We start from the raw sequence: 27705 nt of genomic DNA on the forward strand, positions 1-27705 counted from the left end.
TTGGGTTCTGGAGAGCCCTGAAGGCACAAGGGCAGAGCTGCTCAGTGAGAAGATGCTTTTCAGTGAGGAGAAGCAGGGTTTACTCAGGGTGGCTCAAAGTGGGGTGCCAAGAGAAAAAATAGAATAAAAAGAAGGGGTCAGGAGCCAAAAGGTTGAGAGATGCCAAAAGCCTGGGACAGACATCCCATGGGACAACATTTCCCAGCTTCCTGCAGCTCCCTCTGCTTTGTGGATTGTCCAGGAGATCCACCACTGGATCAGAGGAGGAGGAAAATCCCCTTGCAAGGCAAAGAAAAAACACCTCGAGGCTCACTCTTAAAACAGCTGTGGGAATAAAGGTATTTTTTCAGAACAGGGTGCAGCAAATAAATAATTTCTGATGAACCCATCATGGCCCAGGTCAAATAGGCAGCGTAGAAAGGATGTGCCTGACCAAGGAAATCCATACAATCTCCCCACAGTTTGATCCAACTCCTCACCAGATTTTCAGAGTAAGGAGGGAATTGAGCTTCTTGCACAAAATCTGCCCCTGGGATTATTCCAGGCTGGAGCAACCCAGAGAGCAGAGAAAAGCAAGAAAGCCAGTCCATTTTCTCAGCCTGGACATCTGCCCTCTGCATCCTGTGGAGCTCCTGGATGGAATCCAGGATGGACTGGAGGATCCCTGGAGGATGGGGTACCCTGTCTGCCACGGAAAAAAGGGATGTTGTTATCTCAGCAGGAAAATCACCCTCAAACTCTACAAGCCACAGTTGCTAAATGATCCAAGCATCTGATCTCTGGAACGGTGAGGGTGGGAATGGTTTGAAAAACGGGATATTTGGGCAGGGGGAGAGGGCTCCTCCAGCATCTCTCTGGGGGCTGGAGGAGCCGTCCAGAGGAGCCCCAGATAAGTAAGACATCATTAATAAATCAGTGACAAGAATGAAAATGGAAGGAGATGAATCAGCGAGCTGATGGGGTCACAGATGAAAACCAGCGCATCTGCCGCCGCTTTCGGTGCATTAACAAATAAGGCCAGTGGCTCAGACACGCTAATGCTGGGAATAATGAAGCTTCAAGACCGATTAGAGCATAAATCACTTTTTTTTTAAAGCGTGGCCAGGCTCTCCCCGGCCATCAGGGGACAACATTTACTGGATCCCATGAGCTGCCCGGCAGTGCCCCTGCCCTGCCCCGCTCCCGGGGCTGATCCCAATCCTCATCCCGTGTATTCAGGGAATGCCGGAGCCCTCCTCACCTGCCCGGGACCGGCCCCTCTCCCTTCCCCATCGCATCCCCTGCGGGGCTCATTGGGGCCGCACAGGGCAGCGAGTGCAGGCTGAGAAAGGATCTGCTCCGTTATCCACGTGGATCTTGGGAAGGAAGACAAAGCAGCTTTTCCCTGGAGCTTAAAAACGCCCAGAGCTGGGTGTTATTTATTTATTTTTATTTATTTATTTATTTATTTATTTATTTATTTATTTATTTATTTATTTATTTATTTTTATATATATTTACATCTATATAATATATACATTTATATATATTTATATAAATCTATATATATAATATATAGATTTATATATAAATTTATATATTTTTTATATATTCAAATAGATTAAATATATTATATCTATTTATATATATGATATATAATATATAATATACAATATTTAAATATATATAATTCATTTATATTTATATTTATATTTATATTTATATTTATATTTATATTTATATTTATATTTATATTTATATTTATATTATATTATATTTATATTATATTTATTTTATATTTATAATTATACTTAATATATTTATATATCAATATATAAATATATTAATATACAAATATAGATTTTATATAATTATATATTTTTATAATTATATATTTTATAATTATGCATAAATATTTATATTTATAAAATATAAAAATGTATAATTATATATATAATTATATATATAAAATTTAAATATAGCGTTTATATCTGTAAATATATAATATATATTATAAAAATCTATATTTTCTATTTAATAATATATATTATTATATAAAATTATATATCTAAATGTACGTTTTTATATATAGTTTTTTCTATAACGTGTGTGTATATATATGTATGTGTATATATATGTATATAAATGTGAATGTCTATATATATGTGTATGTATATTTATGTATGTGTGTATATGTATATATATGTATATGTGCAGAGATATATATATTTGTGTGTGTATATGTGTAGATAACTATATAGATATATAGATATATATAAATATAGATATATGTGGATAGACAGAGATAGAGATATAGAGGTATGTATATATATAGATATATATAGATATATGTGGATAGATAGATATATAGATACAGATAGATATATAGATATATAGGTATATAGGTAGAGAGAGAGATATATAGGTGTATAGATATATAGATATATGTGGATAGATAGATACAGATATATGTATAGATATACATATAGAGATATAGATATATATGGATAGATTGATAGATAGATATGTAGATATAGAGATATATATAGATATATGTGGATTGATAGATAGATATAGATATAGATATAGATATAGATATAGATATAGATATAGATATAGATATAGATATAAATATGTAGATATATAATGGATATATAGATATATAGATATATGTGGATAGATAGATATAGATCTATATATAGAGATATAGATATATAGTGGATATACAGATATGTAGATATATATAGATATATGTGGATAGATAGATATGTAGATATATAGATATATAGATATATGTGGATCGATAGAGATAGAGATAGAGATAGAGATAGAGATAGAGATAGAGATAGAGATAGAGATAGAGATAGAGATAGAGATAGAGATAGAGATAGAGATAGAGATATATAGTGGATATATATATATATAGATATAGATAGATAGATAGATAGATAGATAGATAGATAGATAGATAGATAGATAGATAGATAGATAGATAGATAGATGATATGTAGATATATAGATATCTATATAGATATATGTGGATCAATAGATAGATATAGATATAGATATAGATATAGATATATGGATATATAGATACATAGATACATGGATATATAGATATATAGATATATAGATATATAGATTTATAGATATATAGATATATAGATATATAGATATATAGATATATAGTTATATAGATATATAGATATATAGATATAGAAATGGAGCAACCCCAGCCTTACCCCGCAGCTTCCTTCCATCCCCACCCTCCATCCCCTTTCCCGGGCACTCTCCCGCATCTCCCGGGGGGATCCGCACGCTGATGGAGCTCGTTCCCCTCGATAAAGACACACATCCTTATCGGTGTCCTTATCGCTGCTGCTGTTTGAAATGCCCGAGAGGTGCCGGGATGTGGCAGCGATGGGATCATCTAAGGGAGGCACAGCCTGCCCGTGCAAACCCAGAACAGCCATGGGAAGATATTTCCATGTGCCCCTGGAGAGCTCTCCTGGAAGGAAAAAGAGAGGGGAAGACAAAAAGGGAATCTGCAGCTGCTGGGATGGGGATTGAGGCGTATTCCCAGCAGCTCCATCCCAGCTGGGAATACCCTGGGGCTGACCCCGGGCTCATCCCGGCTCTCAGCCCCAAAACAGCATCCCCACAAATGATATTTGTTATTTATCCCTGCAAAACCCCGGGCGGGCACAGCTCCCAGCCCCGTTAAATCACATTTCAGTGAGGGCCGGCCCCAGCTCCGGGATTATTGCAGGACAAGATTCCGGAGCCATCAGGATCCCACAGGCCGGGGTTGGAGCAGAAATGCTGGGAATCACAGGATTCCACTGAATCCACAGTGGCTGAGCGCTGCCAATGGAAAACCCTCGGGAATTCCCGGCTGGCAGGGCCACTGTCACTGCCAGGTGGTGACAGGAGGATGCCAGGCTGGCCACTGGCAAGGGGATGGTGTCAGATGAGGCCAAGAGCTGCTGGGGGATCTCAGGGAGTCTCTGATCCCGAAGGAAGAGCTTTGCTTTCCCTGTTCCATCCCCTGTTTATTCCAGAGGCACCTCCCAGGATTTCTGTTCCCAGGACCAGCCAGCCACGTTAGGAAGAGCATCATGGAAGAGCCTGCTCGGGCTGTGATTACCTGTTTGCAAGTGATATTAATCACTGAATCAAAAACTAATTATGTGGCTCACCAGTTTTCCCTTTTCCTTCGACAGCTCCGCTGTGAAAACCCTGAATTTGCCAAACAGGGAGCCACAGTCTGCCCCTCCTGTGACACAAAATGCCTCCTCCTTCCAAAAAGGGAGGGACCAAGGGATTGAGGACGAGCCTGGAGGAGTTGTGGGAGCATTCCAGGGTTTCTATGTCAAACACAAACCTCTCTGTGATGTCTGGGACGTGATGGGAAGTGTTTAAAAATGCATATTCTGACCTAAAAAGAGCTCCTTGGGTGTGCTTTCTAAAAAATGTCCATCCTTGCGCTCCAAAGGACCCCTCTGCTCTCCTGCTGTGGCAGGGCAGGTGATCCCAAAGGAGCTGGGGGCTGCTAGAGGGGACCCCCAGCAAAGCAACAGAAAGGGAAAAATGGGGGGAAAAATGAGAAAAGGAAAAGGGAAAAATAAGGAGGAGGAGGGTAAAGGGAAGGAGAAGGGGAAGAAGGAGAAGGGGAAAAGATGAAAAGGAGAAGGGGAGAAAAGGAGAAGGGGAAGAAGAATGGGAAGGAGAAAAAGAAAAGGAAAAGGGGAAGAAAGGAAGGCTCAGACATTTTTTTTGCCATCCTGGCAGCGAGGCAAGGCTGGGAGCAGCCACAGGAGCTGCTGGGGCCCAGCAGGGTCTGTGCACCTCGAGTCACCTCTGAGCGCTCGCCGAGGAGCCAGCCCAGAGTGGCGCTGATGAAGTGGGTTAATTGCCATCCCTAAATGATTATTTTATCACAGCAGCAGCAGCATTCCATGGCAAGGCACAGGCCCTGCCTCTGCCGGCTGCTCCCCAGCCCGACAGCCTTCCCCCAAAGAGCTCCAATCTAGGTCAGAGCCACGCTTTGTACGTCTTTCAATATTAAACAAAACTGAGGCGCTGCGAGGAGCTCATCTGCAGCGGGGTGGGGGTGGCTCCTGCTCCCATCCATCAGCTCTGGGGGAAAGGCAGCCTGGAAAAAATCCTGAAAAGGCTGCAGTGCCAGCAGGGTCTCAAACCTGGCAGAAAGTGGAGGAGTAACGATCTGGCCTGAGAATATTTGATATATTAGAATTGTTAAGGTTGGAAGATGAAGTCCAGCCATTCCCCCAGCACTGCCAAGCCCACTCCTAACCCACGTCCCCAAGTGCCACGTGCACACAGCTTTTAAATCCCTCCAGGGATGGTGATTCAGTTTTGCTCAGCCTGGAGCTGTATGATGATGGTTTTGTGGCAGGAAAAAGCCAAGAGTTCATTTTCTGCTGGAGCTGCACGGGCTGAACGAGGGGCAGAACCTCCCCATGCAAAGCTTTCCCCACAGGCACGAGAGTGGTGGTTCCAGCGCTGCCAAACCTCCAGGGATCACAGGCAGGATGGACCCTGGAGCACACTTTGGGGCTTTGGGAGCACAAGGATGAGCATCAATTCCCCATCTCCATGAGCAATGGCTCTGGAATTGCCATGAAGGGGCTGGTGAGGGCTGCTGTGGTCCCCAAGGTCCAGCTTTGCCCCTTCCCTCCCATTCCAGCACCTGTCCAAAGGGGTTCCAGACCCAATAAATCCAAATTTAGTGCCTGTTACACACTCTGCAGGGAGAAGGACACTCCTGCCCAGGAAAATGCACTGGCTGGTTTTCATCCTTTTGATTTATAGAGCTGGTGGTTTAAGAGATGTTCCTCTCCTCTCCAAACGGAGCGAGCGCTGACAGCTCCATCCATCAGCCAGCCTGTCAGGAGCCCAGTGCTTTAAATAAGCTATTAAAGTGAGATCTAGCTGGTTAACAGTCAGAACAGAGCAGCAATTGGAGAGTTTACTTACGTCAGTGCCTGGTGAAATTAATTTCCTTTTAATGACCGGGCACCGGAGGGAGAGATCACTGCAGGCTGGAGATGCAGAGATATCCCTGACACGGCAGCAGCAGCTATAGAACACCTCCCTGTGCTTGCTCTAGAGGGAAAATCTGTTTTCATACTCTGGTTAAGGGTAATTAACAAACACCCACAGTGCTGGGCTGGGAGAGGGAACTGCTGGCACTTTCAGTGGCATCCCCTGGGGACCTTGCTGGACCAAGGATGGGACACAGACACACAGTGAAAGTTGGCATGTACAATTTTTCAGCTTTCAAGATCCTCTGTGGTGGATCAACATCACTTGTTTGGCTGTTTCTTTCCTTAAAATAGATGTTCACTGCTTACAAAGTGAGTGTTGCCACTGATGTTGAAGGTTAAAGGGGTTTTTTTGCATGGTTAATTCTTGAATTTGCCTCTGTAAGCCTTGAAATTCCAGTGTTAAAACAATTAGTGCTGTTATCCAAAACTTACTGAGTATATACAGCTAAAGAAACACGATCTAAGTGTGATTATCCAAGTCCAACAGAAGATTGAAATTTAATGTAGGAACTGTAATTATCCAAAAGGAAGTCTATTACACTAGGATAAAACTGTCAAAACAATGATGGGAGCTCCTACAAATCACACAGAAAATCAATAAAGCGAATTCTGCATCATAGCTTGAGAATTTAGAAATTGCATTTTGACCTTAATTTATGATGCAGCCATTCAAAACATATTTTTTAAATGGGTTTAGTGCTTCTTCTTAATTAAAAATTAAACTGTTCCTGCTGGGTTGGGACCACAGGAGGTCCAAGTGCTGCTGTGCTCTGCCCAGCAAAGCCCATCCCATCTCAAAAGGCCCACCAAGAAAACCTGTTTTGCCTTTATGGCATTTTTTACCCCAAAATGGCCAGTCACCAGTGGTTCCCAGCCATTAAAATGCTGATTTGCAGCAGCAGAGACACTTGCTGAGTGCTCAGTGAATTTTTAATTCCTTCAGAGCAGCCAAGTCCCTTCCAAGCTGCTCCTGCTGGCCACAGCTACATTGGGATGTTGGGATAGAGATGCCCTAACCCCACAGCTGAATTCCCAACAAGTGATGCTGAATCCCCAGCCCAAAACTCCCAGAGCTTTGGTTCCACTGGCACAGACTCACAAAAGCTCTTTTGGAGGTTTTGGGATCCACAGGTGGATATCAGGATCTGCAGCCTCCATTCCCAGGGGCTCTGGGAGAGCTGGAGAGAGATTTTGGACAAGGGATGGAGTGAAAGGAAAAGGGGGAATGGCTTCAAACTGCCAGAGGGCAGGGATGGATGGGAAATCGGAAAATTTCCTGGATGGGAGGGTGGGCAGACCCTGGCACAGGTTCCCAGAGAAGCTGTGGCTGCCCCTGGATCCCTGGAAGTGTCCCAGGCCAGGCTGGACAGGGCTTGGAGCAGCCTGGGGTAGTGGAAGGTGTCCCTGGACATGGCAGGGGGTGGAATGAGATGGGCTTTAAGGTCTCTTCCATCCCAAACAATATAAAAAAAATTAAAATTAAAATGAAAATTAAAATGAAAATGAAAATTAAAATTGAAATTAAAATAATAATAATAATAATAATAATAATAATAATAATAATAATAATAATAATAATAATAATAATAATATTGGTGGACACAACATGAGGGCAAACAGCTCCTTTTGGGAAGAGAGCTGGGGCCCAGTGAGGGTTCATGTGCACAGTGGGGAGCAGTTGGGCACTGAGGCAAGCTCAGGCAGACAGTGATGAATGGGCAGGGGGATGAGGAGATACAGCTGTATTTATTACCACTGGTCATTTCTGACAGCAGAATGTTAATAAGAATACTAATAGTCAATATTTCTTCAGAAGAGGCTCCATCCTTTTTTTAGCAGCTTGCTGCTCCCAGCAGATGAGCTCCTCATGGGCTGCTCCTTGTGGCTGCTGACACGATGTGATGAAATCTGAGCTCCTCCAGTGATGGCTCAGAGCAGTGGCACAACTTTATTGGGCTTTCAAAAATCCAATTTTACTGTGTCCAATATGGTGAGTTGATTAAACCTGATTTGAATCGACAAACGTCCGGGAGGGTGGGTGGTAGCTCACTGTGAAAGAAGGGAGAGAGTTTAATAAACAGGCTTGGGAGATAAAAATCTGCTTTTATTCCAATAAAACCCCCGTGTCAGAAAGCTGATGATAGCAGGGAGAGTGAGAGAGAGAGAGAGAGAACAAAAAAAAAAGACATTTCCAAGCCAGTGAAGACTCAAAGATACTGAGAGTACAAGATATTAAAATGGAAAATCAGGCAGGATGGCAGGACCTGGGGGCAGGACTCGTGGGCAGAGTTTGGGGACAAGGTGCAGAGCTGGGGTTGCTGCAGGGGATCCCCACCAGCACCAAAAGCAGCACAGCAGGATTTCAGTGTGCTCAGGGAAAAGGTTAATCCTGGGAGAGAACAACCTCTGTTCAGCTCAAGATAAGCTCAGCCTGTCTCCCCACCTGCAAAAAACCAGCTCAGAAAGGGGCTCCTGCTTTGGCTTAAGGGAGCTGGGCAAGGGCCTGGGGTGGCCAGAGGGAAATGCAGATCCTGTCCTGCACCTCCAGCCAGCCTTGCTCAGCGTTGGGATGCAGCTCCTGGGCTGCTGGGCATCAAATCCCACCCCAAAACCCCGTTCATCTCTCCCCTCCTCCCCACTGCAGCTGTCTGGCATCAGAAAATTTTGCTTTTCTGCTGGGGAGGGGGTGTCTGGCCATCCCTCATGGCATTCCCTGTGCCCCTGCACCAGCCCTGAGAGCCTTCAGTCCTGCAGGTTAAACTGCCTGATCCAGGAATATCCCCAGCTGGCTCCTGCCTTGCATTTGTACTCCCTCTCCCATAAATCCAGAAATCCTTCAGCCCTGCCTGAATATTCACTGGCAGCAGCCAGAGCACGGTGAATTCCCTCACCCCTCTCTGTAACAGCCACATACAAACCCTTCCTCCATGATTTAGGTGGAGGTGGGGGGGATTGAACACAAATTGGGCTCCCTGTGGGGGGATCCTCTTTCCACAGCTCCCCAAAACCTGCTGGGTCCAGGAGAGCCCCTGCACAGCATCACCTCGAGGAGGGGGTGTCAGGAATGTGCTGTGCCAAGCTGAATCCATGGAAAACTCTGCCTGGAGATGAGGAAGGAGAAAATCAGAGCCTCAGCTGCTGCCAGAGCCTGGCACCGAGTGGGTTTTACTGCCCTGCAAAAATAAATTGTCCTGTCCTCTGCAGCCGCCGAGCCCTTATTATTCCGCCGGCATCCGTGTGCCGGTGGCTCTCTCCCAGGCAGCTCAAGATCACAGCCAGGGCTGCTCCAGACACTTGCTGTGGCTTTTTTCACGAGGAGCATGTTGTCAAAACCTACAGGCTTTTTTCAGAAGGTTTAAAAGGGTTTTTAAAGGGAGAGAGGATGCGATCTGCTGTTCCCAGTCAGCCCCGAGAGATGAGGCAGGCTCCAGGAGGATGCTCCCAGCTGCTGGGACAAACTGGAACCACTGGGTCCCTTCAGGCCACCAAACACTTGGTTCTCCCCACATTCCTCTGCCTTGGCATCTGGTTTGATCAAACAGGAGGCATTTGGCAGAGTCCTGCCCCTGGATCTGGGCATCCCACCCACATTCCACAGAATCGCTGAGGTTGGAAAAGACCTCCAAGGTCACAGAGTTCAACCTTTGGTGGATGCACAGGGTTCCTGTCCCCCACCCAATAATCCCAGCCCATCCCAGCCTGGCTGCTTGCAGTCCCACCTCTGCCCAAATTTCAATTGAATGGGAACAAAGTACCTTGCAGGACCACAGAAATCATTCCCTGGGTGGGTGCCCAGAGCAGCTGTGGCTGTCCCTGGATCCCTGGAAGTGTTCAAGGCCAGGTTGGATGGGGCTTGGAGCACCCTGGGCTAGTGGAAGGTGTCCCTGGGCATGGCAGGGGGTGGAATTTGATGAACTTTAAGCTCCCTTCCAACCCAAACCCAACTCTGAGTTTGGAGAGATGCAATTGGTACAAGCATTTTTTTATTGCCCCGTCCCCACCTTCCCCCTTGGCTGGACAGAATCCAGAATCCATCAACCCCTGGGGAAGGAGATCACAGCCCCAGGCTCCCTCCCAGCCTCACACTTGTTTTATTGCCCTCATGGTTATCATAACCTCAATGTCCCTCCTTTTCCATCCTCCCCCACCCTTTCCCCTCACCATCAGATTTTCCCTCCCTCACTTCCAGCTCCCTCCCTTTCTGCCACAAAGCCAGGAATGTTTCCAAATCCCTCAGCCCAGGAGCTTGCCCTCAATGGGTTTGATGTGCACAATATCCACTGAAACACATCCAACCCCTCCAGGCACAAACCCACCCGTGCCCAGGGCTCTGAACACAGGAGAAATTATTGCCAGGAGTTTCAACCCCCAGCCCTGGCAGGGTAAAATGTCCCTGTGCCATCCCTCCCTGTCCCCTTGGTGAGATATCCTGGATCTCTGAGTTACAGGATAACAGGATGGAGCACAGGAAAATCCCACTTTGCTTTATGCTTCACTAAAGCCCCCAGGGCACTGGATGAGGGAATTCATCCCCAAAACCCAGCACAGGTGTGCAACAGCTCCAGATCTTTGTGTGGGTTTGAAGCACTTTAAAAAAACCAAATATTTGGTGCCCATCTCCAGGGCAAACAAAAAAGCAAAGGGCATTTTCAACCCCACACAGCTGAGGGGTGTAAATCTCAAAACTTCCCTCTGCTGTTCTCTTTAAGATGAGGCTTGAGCAAAACTTTTGATTTCTCAGGGATAAAGTTTCATGTTGGAATCATTTTGCTGCTCTAAGTGTTGCATTTTGGAGGGTCCATAATCAAACCCCTGGCAAGGAAGGGGAAAATTAAATTAATCCCCTCAGATTTTGATCACAAATACTCCAGGGCTTAGATATTTCACCTCATCTGAGAGCCAGGCCCTGTCCAAACACATCAGGTTTTCCTGGGAAAGCTGCATCTTTACACACACCACCAAGAGCCCCATTGCAGCGACCCCAAATCCCTGCAGAAAACACTGATTTCTTTTTTTTTTTTAATCTAGCAGGGAGGATAAAGAGGGAAATGACAGAATTAGCAACTCTTCTGGAGAGAAGGAGCTGTGTTTTTTTAGGGAATCAAACAGCATCCCTGGACACTGCCTGCAGCCAAAATCCCTGCCCTGATAAGGAGATCCCCTCTCTCCCCCCCATCCCTTTTCCCCCCAGCACCCCCCTCTTTGCCGAGTCCCATCTGCACAGAAGGTCACTCAGTTCATATTTTTATGTTGTTTATTCCTTTATTTGATTTTCCTGTCCCCAAATCCCTCAGCATTTTTGGGCCAAAGCAAAGCCCTGCTATAGGTTGGGTTATTTTTTTTAATTACTCATAATTAAGTGATTCTTGGCAGGGAGGATCATGGAAAGAGCATTATCCCACAGACAGGAATTCAGCTAGGAATTTCCTCTTAGCCTCCTAACCCTAAATACATCTGGAAAAACGTATAATCACTTTATTACAGCAGAATTTCCCTGGGAATAGAGCACCCCAGGACCTTTATCACAAAACCAACACCGAGGCCTTGAGCTGCACCTTTGGCTCATTATTTGCTCAGCTCCACTTTTCCTCCTGCCAGGAAAAACCCTCCAGATTCTTTCTGGGAGTGGGGTTTGAGCAGCCTGGGACAGGGGAAGGTGTCCCTGCCCATGGCAGGGGTGGAACTGGATGGGCTTTGAGGTCACTTCCAACCCAAACCATTCTGGGATTGTGATTCCCCCATCAGGGGGAATGAACCCCAAATTGCGATTTCCTCACATCTCACAGCATTTTAGGGCTCTCCTAAGGATGCAGGAGGTGAAACCAGCCCCAAGTCCTCTTTCCAAGCTCAGGACCATGATCCAAAATGCTCAGAGGAGCAGGGTTCCTAGGGTGAGCTGCTTCCCAAAGCCTCAGTGCCTCCGGGTGGCGAGGCCCTGGCTCAGGGTACCCAGAGAAACTGTGGATGTCTCATCCCTGAAGTGTTCAAGGGCAGGTTGGATGTGGCTTGCAGCAACCTGGGATAATGGAATTGGAAAAAGGTCCCTTCCAGCCCAAAGCATTCCATGATTCCATGGAATTTACATGGAACTGACACTGCAGGAAGTGAGTTCACACAGCCCTGACACCCTGACTTTGAGCTCGTCACTCACTGGACTTCAGCACCCCTTTCCCAAATAAACTCAAGGAAAAGCCTGGATCCAGGACTGTCAGCTCTAAATATTCATAAGTCATGAGACTGCCTTCAAAGTCAGCAGATGGTTTTAAAAATCTCACTCACAGATTGCTATTATTCAAAATTGTCTTAATTTTTTCTTTTTTTTTTTTTTTAATGTTCTATATTTGGCTTTCTTTTGATGTGCATTCTCCTTGGGGTTGTGTTTCCCCCTGCAACCATGTGGGCTTTACAAAATGGAAAATAAAAGATAGCTGCAGTGCTGATACATTCACACAGCTCTAGATGTTAATCCTTAAAGCAGACAGGAGAGGGAAGGGAAAAAAAGAAATGAGGATGGTGCCACAATAGCTGGTGAGGAGCTCCAGGAATCTCCTCCCACATCCAAAATCCTGCCTGGAATCCAAACCCTGTTTTGGGGATTCATGTCAAGCACTAAGAGCAAGGTGGGGCATGAGGAGAGGAGAGGAGAGGAGAGGAGAGGAGAGGAGAGGAGAGGAGAGGAGAGGAGAGGAGAGGAGAGGAGAGGAGAGGAGAGGAGAGGAGAGGAGAGGAGAGGAGAGGAGAGGAGAGGAGAGGAGAGGAGAGGAGAGGAGAGGAGAGGAGAGGAGAGGAGAGGAGAGGAGAGGAGAGGAGAGGAGAGGAGAGGAGAGGAGAGGAGAGGAGAGGAGAGGAGAGGAGAGGAGAGGAGAGGAGAGGAGAGGAGAGGAGAGGAGAGGAGAGGAGAGGAGAGGAGAGGAGAGGAGAGGAGAGGAGAGGAGAGGAGAGGAGAGGAGAGGAGAGGAGAGGAGAGGAGAGGAGAGGAGAGGAGAGGAGAGGAGAGGAGAGAAAGAGAAGAGAAAGAGAAGAGAAAGAGAAGAGAAAGAGAAGAGAAAGAGAAGAGAAAGAGAAGAGAAAGAGAAGAGAAAGAGAAGAGGTGAAAATCAAATGTTGAGTGCAGAGTGAGAAACCTCCCAGAGCCAACATCGAGCTGTTAATGATGTTTGATTAATTGTGGATAGCAGGGAAGTTCTGGAAAAGTAGAAAGATTGTTTAGTGCAGATCCAGGGTCAAATAAGGCAAAAAGGAATGAGCCAGGTTGTTTCCCACCAGATGTCTGTCCCAGGTGGAAAACCACAGGTATTTGTGCAGGACTCAGCTCAAAGGATAAAGAAATGGAAAAATAACAGGTTCCACTGGGAGGATGTGCAGGAATAAGCACCAAACACGAGTGTTCTCCTTCCTCATGAGCTAATGTTCAGCTTTACCAACAGCAAGGAACTCCAGAGAGGAATTCCAGGAGGATTTTGATTTGAAAAGCCCTGACATTGGAAAGCAGAGCTGCAAAATCATTACACTCAATGACCTTAAAGGTGTTTTTCAACCTTAGCAATTCCATGGGGGAATGGGGCTGATGGCAGGAGGGGGAATTTGGCACGTGGGCAGGATTCCAGCCCCATGGGATGGGGATCTGCAGCCAGGGGAGCCTCAATCCCACCAGGTTCAGCTCAGCTCAGCAAAACCAGCAACTCCCAACCCTTCTCGTGTGGGAACAGGGGCTGCAGGGCTGGGATGTGACCCTACACCAGTGCCCCACTGAGGAGGACAGGAGAGCCACATGCCCAGATCCAGCAAGGGAACCTGAAAAGGCACAGGAAAAGCACAGAAATGGTCTTAAGGGCAGAGAAAAAGCCATGTGGAAAGGACCACAAGGATCTCATCCTGCTCAAGGGAAAGAAGATTGCCTGTGGTGGGCTGTGTTTGTGGGGAGCCAGGGGCACAGCCCAGAGAAGTTGTGGCTGCTCCTGGATCTCTGGAAGTGTCCCAGGCCAGGCTGGACAGGGCTTGGAGGAACCTGAGGTAGTGGAAGGTGTCCCTGCCATGTCCCCAGCCTGGCAGGGGCTGGAATGAGCTGGGCTTTAATGTCCATTCCAACCCAAATCATTCTATGAACTTCTGATCCCTCATTTTCCTTCACCTCCCAGCACTAATTAACACACTCATTTACCCAGGGTAGTTAATAAGACACAATAGCAGCCCACTCCTCAGCAGTGAGTCTGAGAGGACAACTCAAACCTGTGCATGATCCCACAGTGATTCTCTGTCAACAGGAACAAAAACACAGCAGAAACTGCTGATTCCAGTGGGAAGAAACCAAAACCACACCAACACCACAACTTCTGGGAGCTGCCCCATCACAGCTTCACAAGCAGTGAAGATGGGAGAGCTCAAGCCTCATCCCATCCCTCCTGACAGCAGGGTTCAGACAAGCCCCAGGGCTGGGAGCTGCTGTTTGGTGCTGCTGGGTGCTCTGCAGGTCAGGGTGCCAAAGGAAACCTGTGCCTAGGGCAGGGCTCCAAAGTGAACCCCGGGCTGCAGCATCCATCAGACGCTTTGCTTCCCCATTGTGGATTTATTTGCCTCAAACCCAAGATGTTTGGGTTTTTTTTCAGAGAAACCCATCAGTGTGAGCGTGTTCAGAAGGGCAGGACCTGGCTGCTTTCATCCTTGCTGGTGGAGACACTGATGGTGCTTTTTCCTTCAGGCTAAACACAGCTGTGCTTCACAGAACTGCCAAAGTTCCCAAAAACTTCCCTTAAAAAAGGGCAGAGGCAGAGCAGTGAAGGGCAGCAGCTGCACCCAGCCCTGCAGCAGGGCATGGGCTCAGTGTGCTGAGCTGGGCCAGGGTCTCTCTCTCTCCTCCCAGCCTCCTGTTCATTAATCTTGAATCAATCTTGAATACTAAATATGCCAAATCCTCCCTATCTGCAAACGGGGTCTGGACTCTGCTCCCAGCCAGTCTGGCACCCTGAGTCATTTGAAAAGACTTTGGGCTTTAGAGGGAATTTCTGGTGTGTTTGCTGGCACCTCTGATGTCTCCAGTAACCAGAACTACAGGGGAGTCATCAAAGCCCTGAATTTTTCTGTAAATGTCACCTTAAGGATGTTTTGGGTATTTTAATTGATGTTGTTCTTTGAGATAAAGGTAAAAATGCTGTGAGTTGCTGCAGATCAAACCACTCCCAACACTTGTGTTTGGAACCTGATGGAGAAGGGTCGATGCTCGTTGTGGAATTTACTCACACCCAACTGGTGGTAATTTTCTGAGCTGGGAAAACTTTAAAACTTTATCCAGATCCGAAGTTTCTCTATTTAAAGCAATCTGCAGCAGTGGAGCTTTGCATTTTTGAGCAAAGACCAACAAAAATTACCTTCCCTAGGAGCTGGATGGGATAACTTTTAGGATGTAGACACCCAACACACTGAGGCTGCAGATCCTGCCTCTTGCCTGGGGGCTTTGAATTATTTACATTTTAATGGGAACCTCCTCTTCCTCTGCCTGAAAATCCTATCCAAGTGAAGAACAAAGGGGGTTGGATATTTATTTGTGTGCTGGAAATCTCAGGTTTGCCATGAGCCTTTAGGTGGGACTCAGCAGATCTGTGTGGCTGAGCTGGATCCTACACTGGACAGATCAAACCTGGAGTCTCTCAGTTCAGGTTTTTGCTGTTCCACACGTGTCCAAAACCCTTCTGCACCCACTGGACACGGGAATGTCCAAAGGAATGAGGAATGTCACAGTGGGAAGGAGTTCACTGCCACCACTCACTGTCCATGAGCTCGGGATCCTGCGCCACGGTGAGCACCAACATCAGCCCCAGATGTGCTGGGGAGGAAAGATTTCCCCTGGTGCTCCAGGGACTGCCTGGAAAACTCCTGCTCCCTGCACTGGAGGCTCCTGGCTTGGTTAGAGGCACTCCAGTCCCCAAACCCTGACCCTCCTCCCTGCCAGCACAGCCCTCCCCAGCCAGGAGAGAGGCAGGAGGAACTCCACATAGAGGACCCAGCCAGAGGACTCCAGGGCTGGGGTGGTGCATCCTGGTGGGAAGGGATGGAAGGGAAAAAACAGATCCTGCCAAGGGGACAACACTCCTGAGAGCACCCAAAGGGTGAAGGAAGAACAAAACCTGAAGGAAAACACTGGATTCTGCAGAGAACGTTCCCACTGGAAAAAAAGGGACATGGTTATTATCTGCTTGCAGGGAGGGGATAAAACCATTTAGTCAAAAGCCAGATATTTAAAAAAAAATCTCAAACAGTTTCAGGCAGTGCCAGGTGGCCCTGTAGTTTCTATTCTCTGGATAGGAAAGGGGAAATGAAAACCAGCCAACCCAAGGGCTGAGCAGGGAAAAGCCAAAAGTCAAACCTGCCCCCCTGTTAGCTCGTGCCTTCCTCTGGGAAAGGTGAATTTTTTTGGCTTTAGGTGTCTGTGCAGCTCCCATGACATGGGATGGCTGTGGCAGCAACCCTTGGGGCCTTTCTGCCACTGAGAGCTGGAAAGGGACTTTGGATAAGGGGTGGAGGGACAGGACACAGGGAATGGCTCCCAGTGCCAGAGGGCAGGGATGGATGGGAGATTGGGAAGGAATTCCTGGCTGTGAGGGTGGGGATGCCCTGGCACAGGGTGCCCAGAGAAGCTGTGGCTGCCCCTGGATCCCTGGAAGTGTCCAAGGCCAGGTTGGACAGGGCTTGGAGCAACCTGGGACAGTGGAAGGTGTCCCTGCCATGGCAGGGGTGGAATGGGATCATCCTTGAGGTCCCTTCCAATCCAAACCATTCCATGATTCCTCCAGGCCCACTCACAGGCAGGGTTTGCTAAACCACATCCAAAGCCAGAACAGACTCCCTGTGTACAGACAGAGTTTGGACAGAGCTCAGCTTAATCCTCATCTGGACCCTCTCATCAGGGGAATTACTCTGGCCCATTCTCTCTTCCTCCAGCCCTTCCCTGGCCCCTCACTTCCATTTAATCAGGGAGAAATAGAGAGGGGAGGGGATGCTCCACAGACCCAAGATGTGCCAGATGCTGCTCCCTGCAATGCCCAGCTGAGCTGGATCTGTGGCCTTTGCTCAACCTCAGCCCAAATCCTGTCCCCCTTGGGGCTGAGTCCTTCTGTCCCTGCCAGCACAGCTGGCTGTGCAGAGCCACAGCTGGATCCCAGCAGCCTGGCAGGGACACAGACACCACCCCAGAGCCACCAGCACAGGCAGCAGCACATCCCATTTGGATCCCTGGCTCCCTTTCTGTTCCCCCCTTGCAAAGGACAATTCCAACCAGAATTAACAGATTTGGGCTCAGTTCAAAGGCCAGGCCTTGCAGTCTCCTTTAAAAACACAGCATTAAAGGCCAATACTCCCCAAAGAGTATTTCTTTACATTTAAAATGATTTAATTATTTACAGGCACATCTAGGATTTTAAGCCCTGATGTAACTGGGGTTCTACTGAACTCCTTTCTGCTGTGAAGTCTTTTCTCATCTCAAGTCTGTCTTCAGACAGGAGTTTTCAGCGAGTGGAAAAGAATTACCAGGCTCAGACTCCTCTGTCAAACTTCTGTCTGCCTTAGTTTTACATGAAAGAGATTTCTTAAGTTCCTCCTAAAAATATGCATCCATACAGGCATGCCTTGAAAGGCAAAGAAAAGCAGGAGTCGCAGATGCCCTGGAAACCTCTCACAAAGATGATTTCCCAGCAGCACAAGCTGCAGTAAGTAGTGAAATTTTACAGCCAGGTAACACAGATAGGAATCGATGTTCCCTTCAGAGGGGAGTGAAAAAAAGACCACAGCATCTTTAATCAGGGAGCTGGAGGGATGGGGAGAAAAGCAGCAAGGGAATGGGATCATTAAGATGATGTGTGGTCCTGCTGTCTTGCATAAAATGTATGGAAAATAGGCTGAAAGCTGAAGGTTTCAATTAAAAAATAAACTTGTGACAGAATTGATACAAAATCCACACGATCTGCATGACAAGCTCACAGAGGGGCAGTCCTGAGGGGTACTGAGGATTGCTTTAGGATATGAGCTGGGACATTTCTGCTGCTCCAGAGCCAGGCTGGGAGAGCTGGGGGTGTCCAGCCTGGAGAGGAGAAGGCTCCAGGAAAACCTCAGAGCCCCTTCCAGCACCTAAAGGGGCTCCAGGAGAGCTGGAGAGGGACTGGGGACAAGGGATGGAGGGACAGGACAAAGGTGAGTGGCTGCAAACTGACAGAGGACAGGGTTAGATGGGATATTGGGAAGGAATTCCCGGCTATTAATTGACAACAATTAGTGTTGTCACTGTTATATTGTGGTGAGGCCCTGGCACAGGGTGCCCAGAGAAGCTGTGGCTGTCCCTGGGTCCCTGGAAGTGCCCAAGGCCAGGCTGGACAGGGTTTGGAGCAGCCTGGGACAGTGGAAGGTGTCCCTGCCATGGCAGGGCGTGGAATGGGATGAGTGATTCCCAAAGCCCCCTCCCCAGGCTGGGGTTACAGCTGCAGCACCTCAGCTCTGAACTCTCCTTGCTCCTCCCTCTCAGCCTTTGCTCCTGCCTTGAGGCTCTTCCTCTCCTCTGAGGAGCAGCAGAAACTTCTCCCTCACCCAGGTTCCCAGCAGAACCGCTCTGAGGCTGCCTGAGAACCACCCTGGGGTGGTTTGAGGTGGAAATGACCTTAAAGATCATCTCATTCCAACCCCCAACCCATGACCTTCCACCGTTTTCTGTGCACTGCCTTTCTCCAAGCACAGAATTCCTGCCCAGGAGCCCACCAGGACCACATCTGTGCCACCAGGAGCGCATTTATGGTGTCCTGGACTGAAGCTGGACAGAGCAATCCCAGAGGAAAAAGCACTCACTCTTCTGTTGGGAGATGGACAAAGTTACACCCAAACACCCCAAAGCTTCCTGCTCACCCAGGAGCCTCTTCCCTGGAAAGGATTTAGCACTTCATGGAAGCACAAGAGCCAGCTGGCAGGTGACCACATCTAGAAAACACTGCAGATATCCTTATTTCCCTTCCCTGTGCTCATGCCAACACATTTTTTTTTCCAAGTCCCAAAAAAAGCTGACAATTCATTTTAGCTCCTTTCAAAAAAAAAATGAAGCTCCTGTACTCACGGGGGCCACTTGCAAAAAAAAGGGATCCAGAATACACAAATGGAAAACAAACCACAGAATTCCCATTATGGAAATTAATTTTAAGAGTCACAAAGCGTATTATTCCTGGAAATTGTTTTTATTTAGCAATTAGGTTAACACTGCAAGAAGGCAGCTGGCACTGAAAACAAACGGTTCAATTTAAAAATCAGGGAAGGGAATTGACTGAAATTCCAGGGCACTCACACCTGAATGCGCTCCACTACCTCCAGTATTTAAGAATCCTCAATCAAAAGGCTTCGGGTTTTGTTTGCTGAGTAGAAAGGGGATAAAAGAGTAAAAGAAACCATTTATTTTTGAAGTTGTTTATATGTTTTTTTTTCCAAATCAAAGTCAAGCTCTGACAACCAACCAGCAGGGAAAATAAACTGAAGGAGTCAGTGACAATACTGAGATAATATTTTAATTTTATATATTTTTTTTTTTTCCTGTAAAATGGCTTGTACTTCCACAGGTACAACAGCAAAAGAAATTATTCCAGTCCATTTCACACGGCATATAAAAAGACCAATTTTACAAATATACCCAGAAGTTGAACAGCTGCTCACACTGTTTTAAGGTAAACATCACCCCTCCATCACACAGCTCCATCGCTGTGGGAGAGGCTTTTCCAAGGGCTCTCCATCGTGGATTTAACCCAAGGGCAGAGCCACTCCCATCCCTCATCCCCAGGACACCAGCACAAGGGACTTCAGGTGACTTGGAGACTGGCTTGTCCACCAGGAAAATGTAAATATGCCCCCAGGGAGGGAAATCTGGACAGACATTGGGGTTTTTTCTGGTGTTTGGGTGTCCAACAACTGAATTCCCATTATTTTTGGGAATTTTTTTGTTCTGCTGCCAATAAACAAAAACTGAGCAGCACAGACAGTAAAGCTCTGTCTTTACTGCCTGTCCAGGGTCACTCCACTGCTCTTCCAAGATCCAATGTCCACTGCACTCAGTGGGACACAGTTTGCAGAGCCACTGTGACTCCATCCTAGAAACCCCTCTCCACCCCCCAAAACCAGCCTTACCTTCTGTTTGTCCTTTTACTCACAACACCGAGTGTGCAGACTTGTGATGAGTGCTTAGAAAACCCAGAAACATGAGAAAAATCTGTCAAAAGACACTGCAACCCCAGGTTGTGTTTTCCTTGTTTTCCTTCCAAGCTGTATTTATTTGTGTACCTGCAACTGCATGGCTAAAGAGAAAATGAGGAGCCAAGGACTCACAGGAGGGTGAAAAATGGAGGAAATGAGGAGGAAGAGCCAGGTCAGTTTTCCTACCAGGATAAAAATGGATTTAAATGCTTGCAAGTCCTCACCACAAGCCAGGTCCTCACCAATGGCTCTCCAACCCCAGGAAAGTGTCAGGACTGTGGGATGGAGGAACAGAAACACCATGGTCTTGGAGAAGTTTCCTTCCACTTCCAGAAAAATGAAAATATGGTGAGGAAGTCACCAGCTACTGCAGGAGTACTAAAGGGAGAGTGACCACAGCCAAACCAGATTGCCTTTGAGTGGTGTGAGCACTAAAATGTAATTAAAGTCCTGTTCACAGTCCATTGAATTTTCTCACTATGACACACTCAGCACCTCTGGCTCCTCGCTCAGGCTCTGAAGCCAAACCTTCCAAATTCCAGCAAGTGCCATTAAAACACCAAGGAATGTCTCACTGGGAAGGTCACAGGCTTTCCAGGGCATCCCAGAACTTCCCAACAAACTGAGGAGAATCCTTTGCAGAGCATGGATGAGGTCAGAAAGCAGCAGCAGCTCCAGCCACATTTCCAAGCAGTTCCTGGGCACGCCTTTGCTTCAAGGTGGATCTGTCCCTACTGGAACCAGCTCAACCACGGCTTTCATCTCTTCTGATCCCCATTCCCACCCTCACAATGGAAAAAAAATGATTCTTCTTTAATTACTTGGCCTGTACAGTACTATGACTGTACCTTGATGCACAAAATGACCACATTTGAAAAAAATTAATGAGCAAAACACAGTTTCGTGTGAATTCTCCTGTACAACTGGACAATTCCCAGTAAGAACAGCATTCACCACTCATTTTATTTAGACTTCAGCGCTCTCCCAAAAAGCTGCCAGGAAAAAGGGAAGTGTTCCAGCTCCAGTGTGCATGGATATGACAGATATAATCTTTAAAAAAAAAAAAAAAAAAATACTAGAAAAATACTTTTAGTTCTAAGTTATGCAGTCAAAGCTGCTTTTGAGGCATTCAAATAGAATCAACAGTAACAGGTGATAAAAAAATCCTTAAGGAATTCATTGCCAGCATTGGAAATGGGATGCAAGGAACATCGTAACACTGAAATAATGAATAAATTTGAGGGTGGTTCTCAAGTTTACTGACTCCAGTTTTATTTATCCACCAACTCCTTTTTCTTATCGAGGTACCAGAGCAGAGGAGGCGTTTATGGAGCTGAGGGAAGGCGAGGCCTAAGAGCTGAATGCTCCATCATTTCACCAGAGCAGGGTTTGAGGAAAATCATCTTACAAACTTCTGCCTCCCCAGCAAATCCACCTCTGCGGGACTGACCCTGGATCTGAACAGCAAAGTCCCTGAATTCCACACAAACCTTGGAGAATTGCTTCCCAGAAAAGAATCCTGCCCCTCTGCTCAGCCCCAGGCACAGTTCTGTGCCCAGCTCTGGGCTCCTCAGGACAGGAGGGACATGGAGATGCTGGAGCAGCAACAGCAGAGGGCAAATCCTCGCAGGAGGATGAAGGATGAAGGGAGAGGAGCCTCTCTCAGGAGGAAAGGCTGAAGGAGCTGGGCATGTTCAGCCCCGAGAAGAGACGATAGAGGGAACCTCATTAATGTGTATAAATATCTAAAAGGGGTGCCAGGAGGATGGACCAGGCTCTGCTCTGTGTGACAGGAGGAACGAGCAGGAACTGATGCCCACAAGTTCCACCTGAACATGAGGAAGAACTTCCCTGAACAGAGACCAGAGGGGGTGTGGAGTCTCCCTCACTGAGGATACTCCAGAGCTGTCTGGACACAATCCTGTGCCCTGAGCTCCATGATGGCCCCTCTTGAGCAGGGAGGTGGGACCAGATGAGCCCCCGTGGTCGCTTCCAGCCTCCCCCATTCTGGGATTCTGAGACTTTTCCTTCCTGCAGTATTCCTTGTGTTATACAGAACTGCTGACAGCAAAAAAAACCAAAAAAAATCTTGTTTAAACAGTTTCAAACAGACATTTCCCTTGGATACAAACCATTATCCAGTGTTCTGCTTCACACAGCCAAACACAGCAAGCCTGATGGTGTGTTGTGTTTCCAGTGAGGATTCTTCCAACACCGTACATTCACTTTCCACAGGGAGCAGGAAGGGATATGAAGCCCTGAAGCAGCAATTAAACTGCACCAGCCAGGGGAAGGAGTAAAGCAGCTGGGGGAGGGAGGTGGGTGAATCCAGGGGGGCTCAGAGGAGACAGCACCATGTGCAGACCCAGCCCAGCTCAGCCTGGGGGCTGCCAGCAGAGCCGGGAGTGCCGCACACGGAGCTCCAGGGCCTGAATCCAGGCAGGAGCAGCTCCCACAGGCGTGTCCAGAGCATCTCTTGCGGGGAGCAGGTGAAGATTTCCAGAGTCCAGCAGGGAGGGGAGGAGTGAGGCCGCCTCTCCCAGATGAGGTATCTGCTAAGCAGGAATGACGCTGCCCTGGGGGACCCGAGGAACCTGCACGGGCTTTGGAGCGAGGAAGAGGCACCTCTGCATCCACAACTGAAGGCCAAAGGTGTTTCTTTCCCCCTCTCCGTGGAGATGAGCCCCAAGGTTGCCTTGTGGGAGGAGAAAGGACTTGGAATACGGAATCACAAGAGGATCTCTTTGAAAAGGCACTAGGAAGAAGCATATAGTTGTAGGTTAATAAGGTTTTTCCTGTTTCCAATCACTGAGTGGGACAAAAAAACTGTACAGTTTGGGGCTTTTAGAAAAAAAAATGCTGCAGAGTTATATATATGTTTTTTTTTTAACAGCAAAAGCATAAAAAGAAAAGTAAAGCTATTTTCAAATTATTAAAATGCTGAACATGTATACAGCAAAATTATATTAAAAACAGCAGCAGACAAAGTCCATCCCATCACCACTGGCAAGGGACATGTAAAATGTTTATAAGGTTAACTATAAAACAATTTTACAACCAAAATATGAACAGGCCAATTCAAGTATATATATATACAGAATATATTAAAATCATATAAATTATATATTTATACAAAGGGCACAAATATAGCAAAAAGCTATAGTTGATTAAACAGAACTGAGCTTGAATGATCAATTTCATCTAGAGATGTTATAGATTTCTCCCAAATTCTTTTTTTTTTTTTTTTCTTTTAAACCTGGATAGATTGATACCTCAGATACCAAGAGTACAGAAAGCACAAAGAAAAAAATATACCCCACAAATCAAAGAGTTATCACTCTACATGAAATGAGCCTAACAGTGGGCAGGGTACACCTCATATGAAATTCTGATTTAATTATTTCCACAGCAAACATTTATCAGCTCTCTTAAAAAGTCACGAATTTCAAGTGATCCACTTCAGATGTACCACCCTGGTGCATGTATTTGATTACATTTGAATGTTGTTTGATTTGCAAACATTTGGGGGAAAAAAAGAGATACAAACACAACTCAATCTGCGAAAGAAAAGGTGACAGATGGCAGCAAGTTGAAAAGTGAACAAAAATGCTCAGCTGAACTGGAAATGATGCTCTCCCTTCTAGTGAAAATGCTAAAATAACTTATTTTAAATTGCTTTTCTTTTATTTCAAATGTAAGAGCAAATAACCACAATGCACTGAAGCTCTTGAGAATCGACAGTCCCAGCCGTGGGCTTATATTTAAACACAGACTAAGTGCTTTCCTGAATTCAGGTTTATGTAAATGAATTCTGTACCAGCTGTACCTAAAGCTCGTGTCATGCTGTGGCACCACCTCCTCATCACTGCAGTAAAGCCTGGATACGTCTCTGGCTCCATCAGGGTGTCCAGAGGAGCTGTGGCTGCCCCTGGATGAGTTCCAGGCCAGGCTGGATGGGGCTTGGAGCAGCCTGGGGTAGTGGAAGGTGTCCCTGGGCATGGCAGGGGGTTGGAACTGCTGAGCTTTAAGGTCCCTTCCAACAAAACCATTCTGGGAATCTGAGGCCTCCACACGCCCAAAGATGCTGGGTAAGGAGCACTGAGGGCGATCAGAGCAGAAATAAAAAGGCCAGACTACACAAAGACAGAGCATCAGCTTAAACCCCAGAGCTAAGTATGGAAAAGAGTAAAGTGGTTTCACCAGATGCAGGTTAAATGGAGAAAAAAAAATTTAAAAAAAAAAAAAAATCAGCCATCTCCCATACTTAATAGCCAGTGGATATCTATTACACTGAAAGGAAATCAATGCAAACAGGATTTCCTCAGTTTCAAGTAATCTTTGATGCCTTTTTGGCCAGCTGTGTTATACCATAATAGATATTTTAATAGCTTTTATCCTCTACACTTTAGGCAGCTACTTTTTCTCTTACGTATCCAATTATCTCTAGTGAACATTCACCTATGGTTGTCCACACATTCTGTATTTGCTCCTTGAGAAACTATTCAAGTTAAATTATATTGCAAATTAAAGACAGTTACATTCTGTATGTTCCTTCTAGATTTGAAAAATAGGTTTTAAAGGCTTGTCAAAGTTTAGAAGAAAAAACCTTTCCATTAAAAAATCTTAGCTTAAAAAAATCATTTAAGACACCTTTTTCTGATCCAGGGTACTAATAAAAAATTACAAATATACTACAATTTGACCAAGAAGACTCCATGAATATGCTGCTTTTGAGCATGCAACACCACTGATATCTGTCAAGTTCCAGGTATCAATGTATCCCAATTCCACCACGGTCCCTCCATTTCCTCATCGTTTCCCCCATCCCCACCCTACCACCCCTATTAATAACATTATAAAAAAAGGTAAAATCTAGAGTTAGTGGCAAAAATCTTCACAGTAAACCGTCAAAGAAAACTTTTATTGTGGTCATTTCCGAGCGATTTCTCAGTCGATGGGGCCCTGAAAGATGAGCTTGACACAGTTGTGCTCCCCGGAGAGCTGCGTGGCGCAGAACGGGCAGGCGGCGTGGAACGCGTGAGTCCCGTGAGGCAGCGGGATCTGGGACCAGTACTTGGCGGATTTCTCGGAGCACACGTGTCCACAGGGGGTGAAAGCGTGCGTGGGGGGCCCGGCGTCCACGTAAAACGCGGCCTCGCAGCCCAGCCACAGAGGCACGTAGGGGCCAACGGTTCTGCACATGGGGCACTCGCGCTCGTTGGCTTCCGTGTCGCTGCGGTGGCCCCAGTTGTGGTAGCCGTGCACGTGGCCGCAGCTGAGGTAGGCCCACGGCTGCTTCTCCTCCACCACGTCCTTGCGGTTGATGCTGGGGAAGGCCAGGGTGTTCAAGCCCACGGGGCACTGGGGCCTGGCGGCGTTGATCTCCTGCCGCAGCGCCTCGATGTGTTTCTGCGTCGGGGTGTGCAGGAGTCCGTCCGCCGTTCTCCACAGGAGCGTGGCCCCGCACAGGTCGATCAGGGAGCCGTCCTGCAGGATGTTGGTCTCGTTTTCTACCTGGTGGCAGGACACAAGGGGAGGCCGTTTAGCCTGAGAGCTTTTACAGACACCGCATCGCCTTTCTCAGCATTAACCTCCACAGATGCAGCTTAATTTTGTCTTCCTGTTGTCCTGAATCCACCTCACCTCCTAACCTATATCCAGGATTATAACGAGCACTGCTCTCTTACCCTGTGCTTGTACAGGGGATTTGCATTTGCAGTTGAAATACAAATTATTATACACAGTGGGCCCCTGAGCATGCATTTTTTTACTCCAATATTGATTCTCTTTGCCTTTGTCATATTTCAGTAAGTCCTGATAGACTGAAGAAAAGACATGCCATTCCTTGAGGGCTGCATTAGCAAATTCTCCCTTGGAAGTCTTCGTCCACATAGACTGACAGAAGCTGCTCACACAGTAAAAAAAAAAAAAAGTCCTTTTTGGACTAAAAACTGCTACCCAGGACAGGCCAGTTCCCATTTTTTCTGGGGTTGTGGCAAGGGTCAAGCATTTTGCAGAGGCATGAGCAGCACAGGTACCTGCACAGTTTAGCACTGCAGCAGACAGAATTACCAGTTGAATTTCTCAGGTGACAAATTTGAAGCCACACAGGCTCAGCTTATGAACAATTACCCACCCCACTCATTAGGCCTTTTATTTAATGAGGTATTCCAAGCAAACACAGCCCCAGCGTGCACTGCCTAAAGGCTTCTCTCTGATTAAAAGCAGGTACTTAAATCATTTTCAAGGGATTATGCCAAACACACATTGTACTTGAGTGAAATATTCCTTATTTTAATGTCACAAACATATAAGCAACCCGTGCTTTTGCTATTCATCATTAATGATGAATATATATTAAAAAAGCTTTGTAAAATTAAAAATAAAAACAGACCTACTGCCTGGCTTTATGCACAGAAAGGATGCTGAAAACACCACTAATGCAGAACAAACAGCCAAATACAAACAAATACATTAAGTAGGTCACATGAAATCATCACATCTGCCTAAGAATACTATGAATGACAACCAATTTAGCATTTACATTTTAATCCAGTTTAAATTCACAGATTAACTGTGGATCATCCTTGCACAAAACACCTCAGTGGTACAATACAGACTACAGATAAGAGGTCACCAGTGCAAAGTAATTCCAGCAGAAAAATGTAGTGTTTCAAGTAGAGATGAGAGAAGCCTTGATCTGATGCTCTTTTCAGATAATTCCCTCACAAACAGCAAAGCAAAAAGCTCCCTCATATGCAACGTGTTCAATTCATTATACAGCCTGCATTTGGTTTTATGAACCCAATCAACGAATACTGATCACATCAATACCAGTGTGCCATGCAATTTTATTTAAATGAGAATTCAACTCATTTTGGATGCAGGGAGGGGATTCATTTGTTTTGCTGTGCCTCTCTTTAGCAGCACTAAAAAGGTGTTTTGCTAACCACGTACAAAGGCTGCAATTGCCACATCATCTGTCCAGGTCCCCAGGCAACATCTGCCTGCCACCATCAGTGTGACAAAGCAATTTATGTCCTGCAGGGTGTCTGCTGAAAGCAGAACAGCCCAACTCCATTCCCCTAACTCTTTCATCATTCAGTTTTCTGCAAAGCCAATGGCAGAGTTGCAAAGTCAGTTCAGTGAACTTCTCTCCTAGTTTTATGTGTCACAGGTCCCTGGCAGCTGAAATCTCTCACTTCTGGGAAAGGCAAAGCCCATCCTGCCTCACAGGAGAAAACAGGAATATACTTCCAGGGCTGCTCTTATCTTCCCAGTGGCAGGTAAATCAAACAGAAGCTGCCTTACTCAAACTGCTTTTGCACAAAAGTGGACTCTTCTGGCAGTACTGCAAAAGGCAGCTCCCCATGCAGCAACTTCCAGACACGTCCCAGGAGAACATTTCAGAGATGGTGATTCCAGAGCAGAGTTTACAGAGCTTTTA

At 46.4% G+C, this 27705-nt stretch overlaps 1 protein-coding gene across 4 annotated transcripts in view; it reads right to left on the reverse strand.

Annotated features, from left to right (window-relative positions):
* Positions 1-7976: 7976 nt before the first annotated feature.
* The window catches only part of PELI2 (pellino E3 ubiquitin protein ligase family member 2), a 79961-nt gene continuing 60232 nt past the window's right edge, over positions 7977-27705 (reverse strand). For 3 of the 4 annotated variants that reach the window (XM_058852237.1, XM_058852259.1, XM_058852249.1), the window contains one exon: positions 19249-25772. In XM_058852237.1, the coding sequence (XP_058708220.1) occupies positions 25206-25772 (567 nt within the window). In that variant the 3' untranslated portion in view covers positions 19249-25205. Of the gene's footprint in view, positions 8100-19248; positions 25773-27705 lie in introns of those variants that run through there. The other variant, XR_009279047.1, reaches the window with a different exon arrangement.

The sequence above is a fragment of the Poecile atricapillus genome, chromosome 1, assembly GCF_030490865.1.
Source record: "Poecile atricapillus isolate bPoeAtr1 chromosome 1, bPoeAtr1.hap1, whole genome shotgun sequence".
NCBI classification, from domain to species: domain Eukaryota; kingdom Metazoa; phylum Chordata; class Aves; order Passeriformes; family Paridae; genus Poecile; species Poecile atricapillus.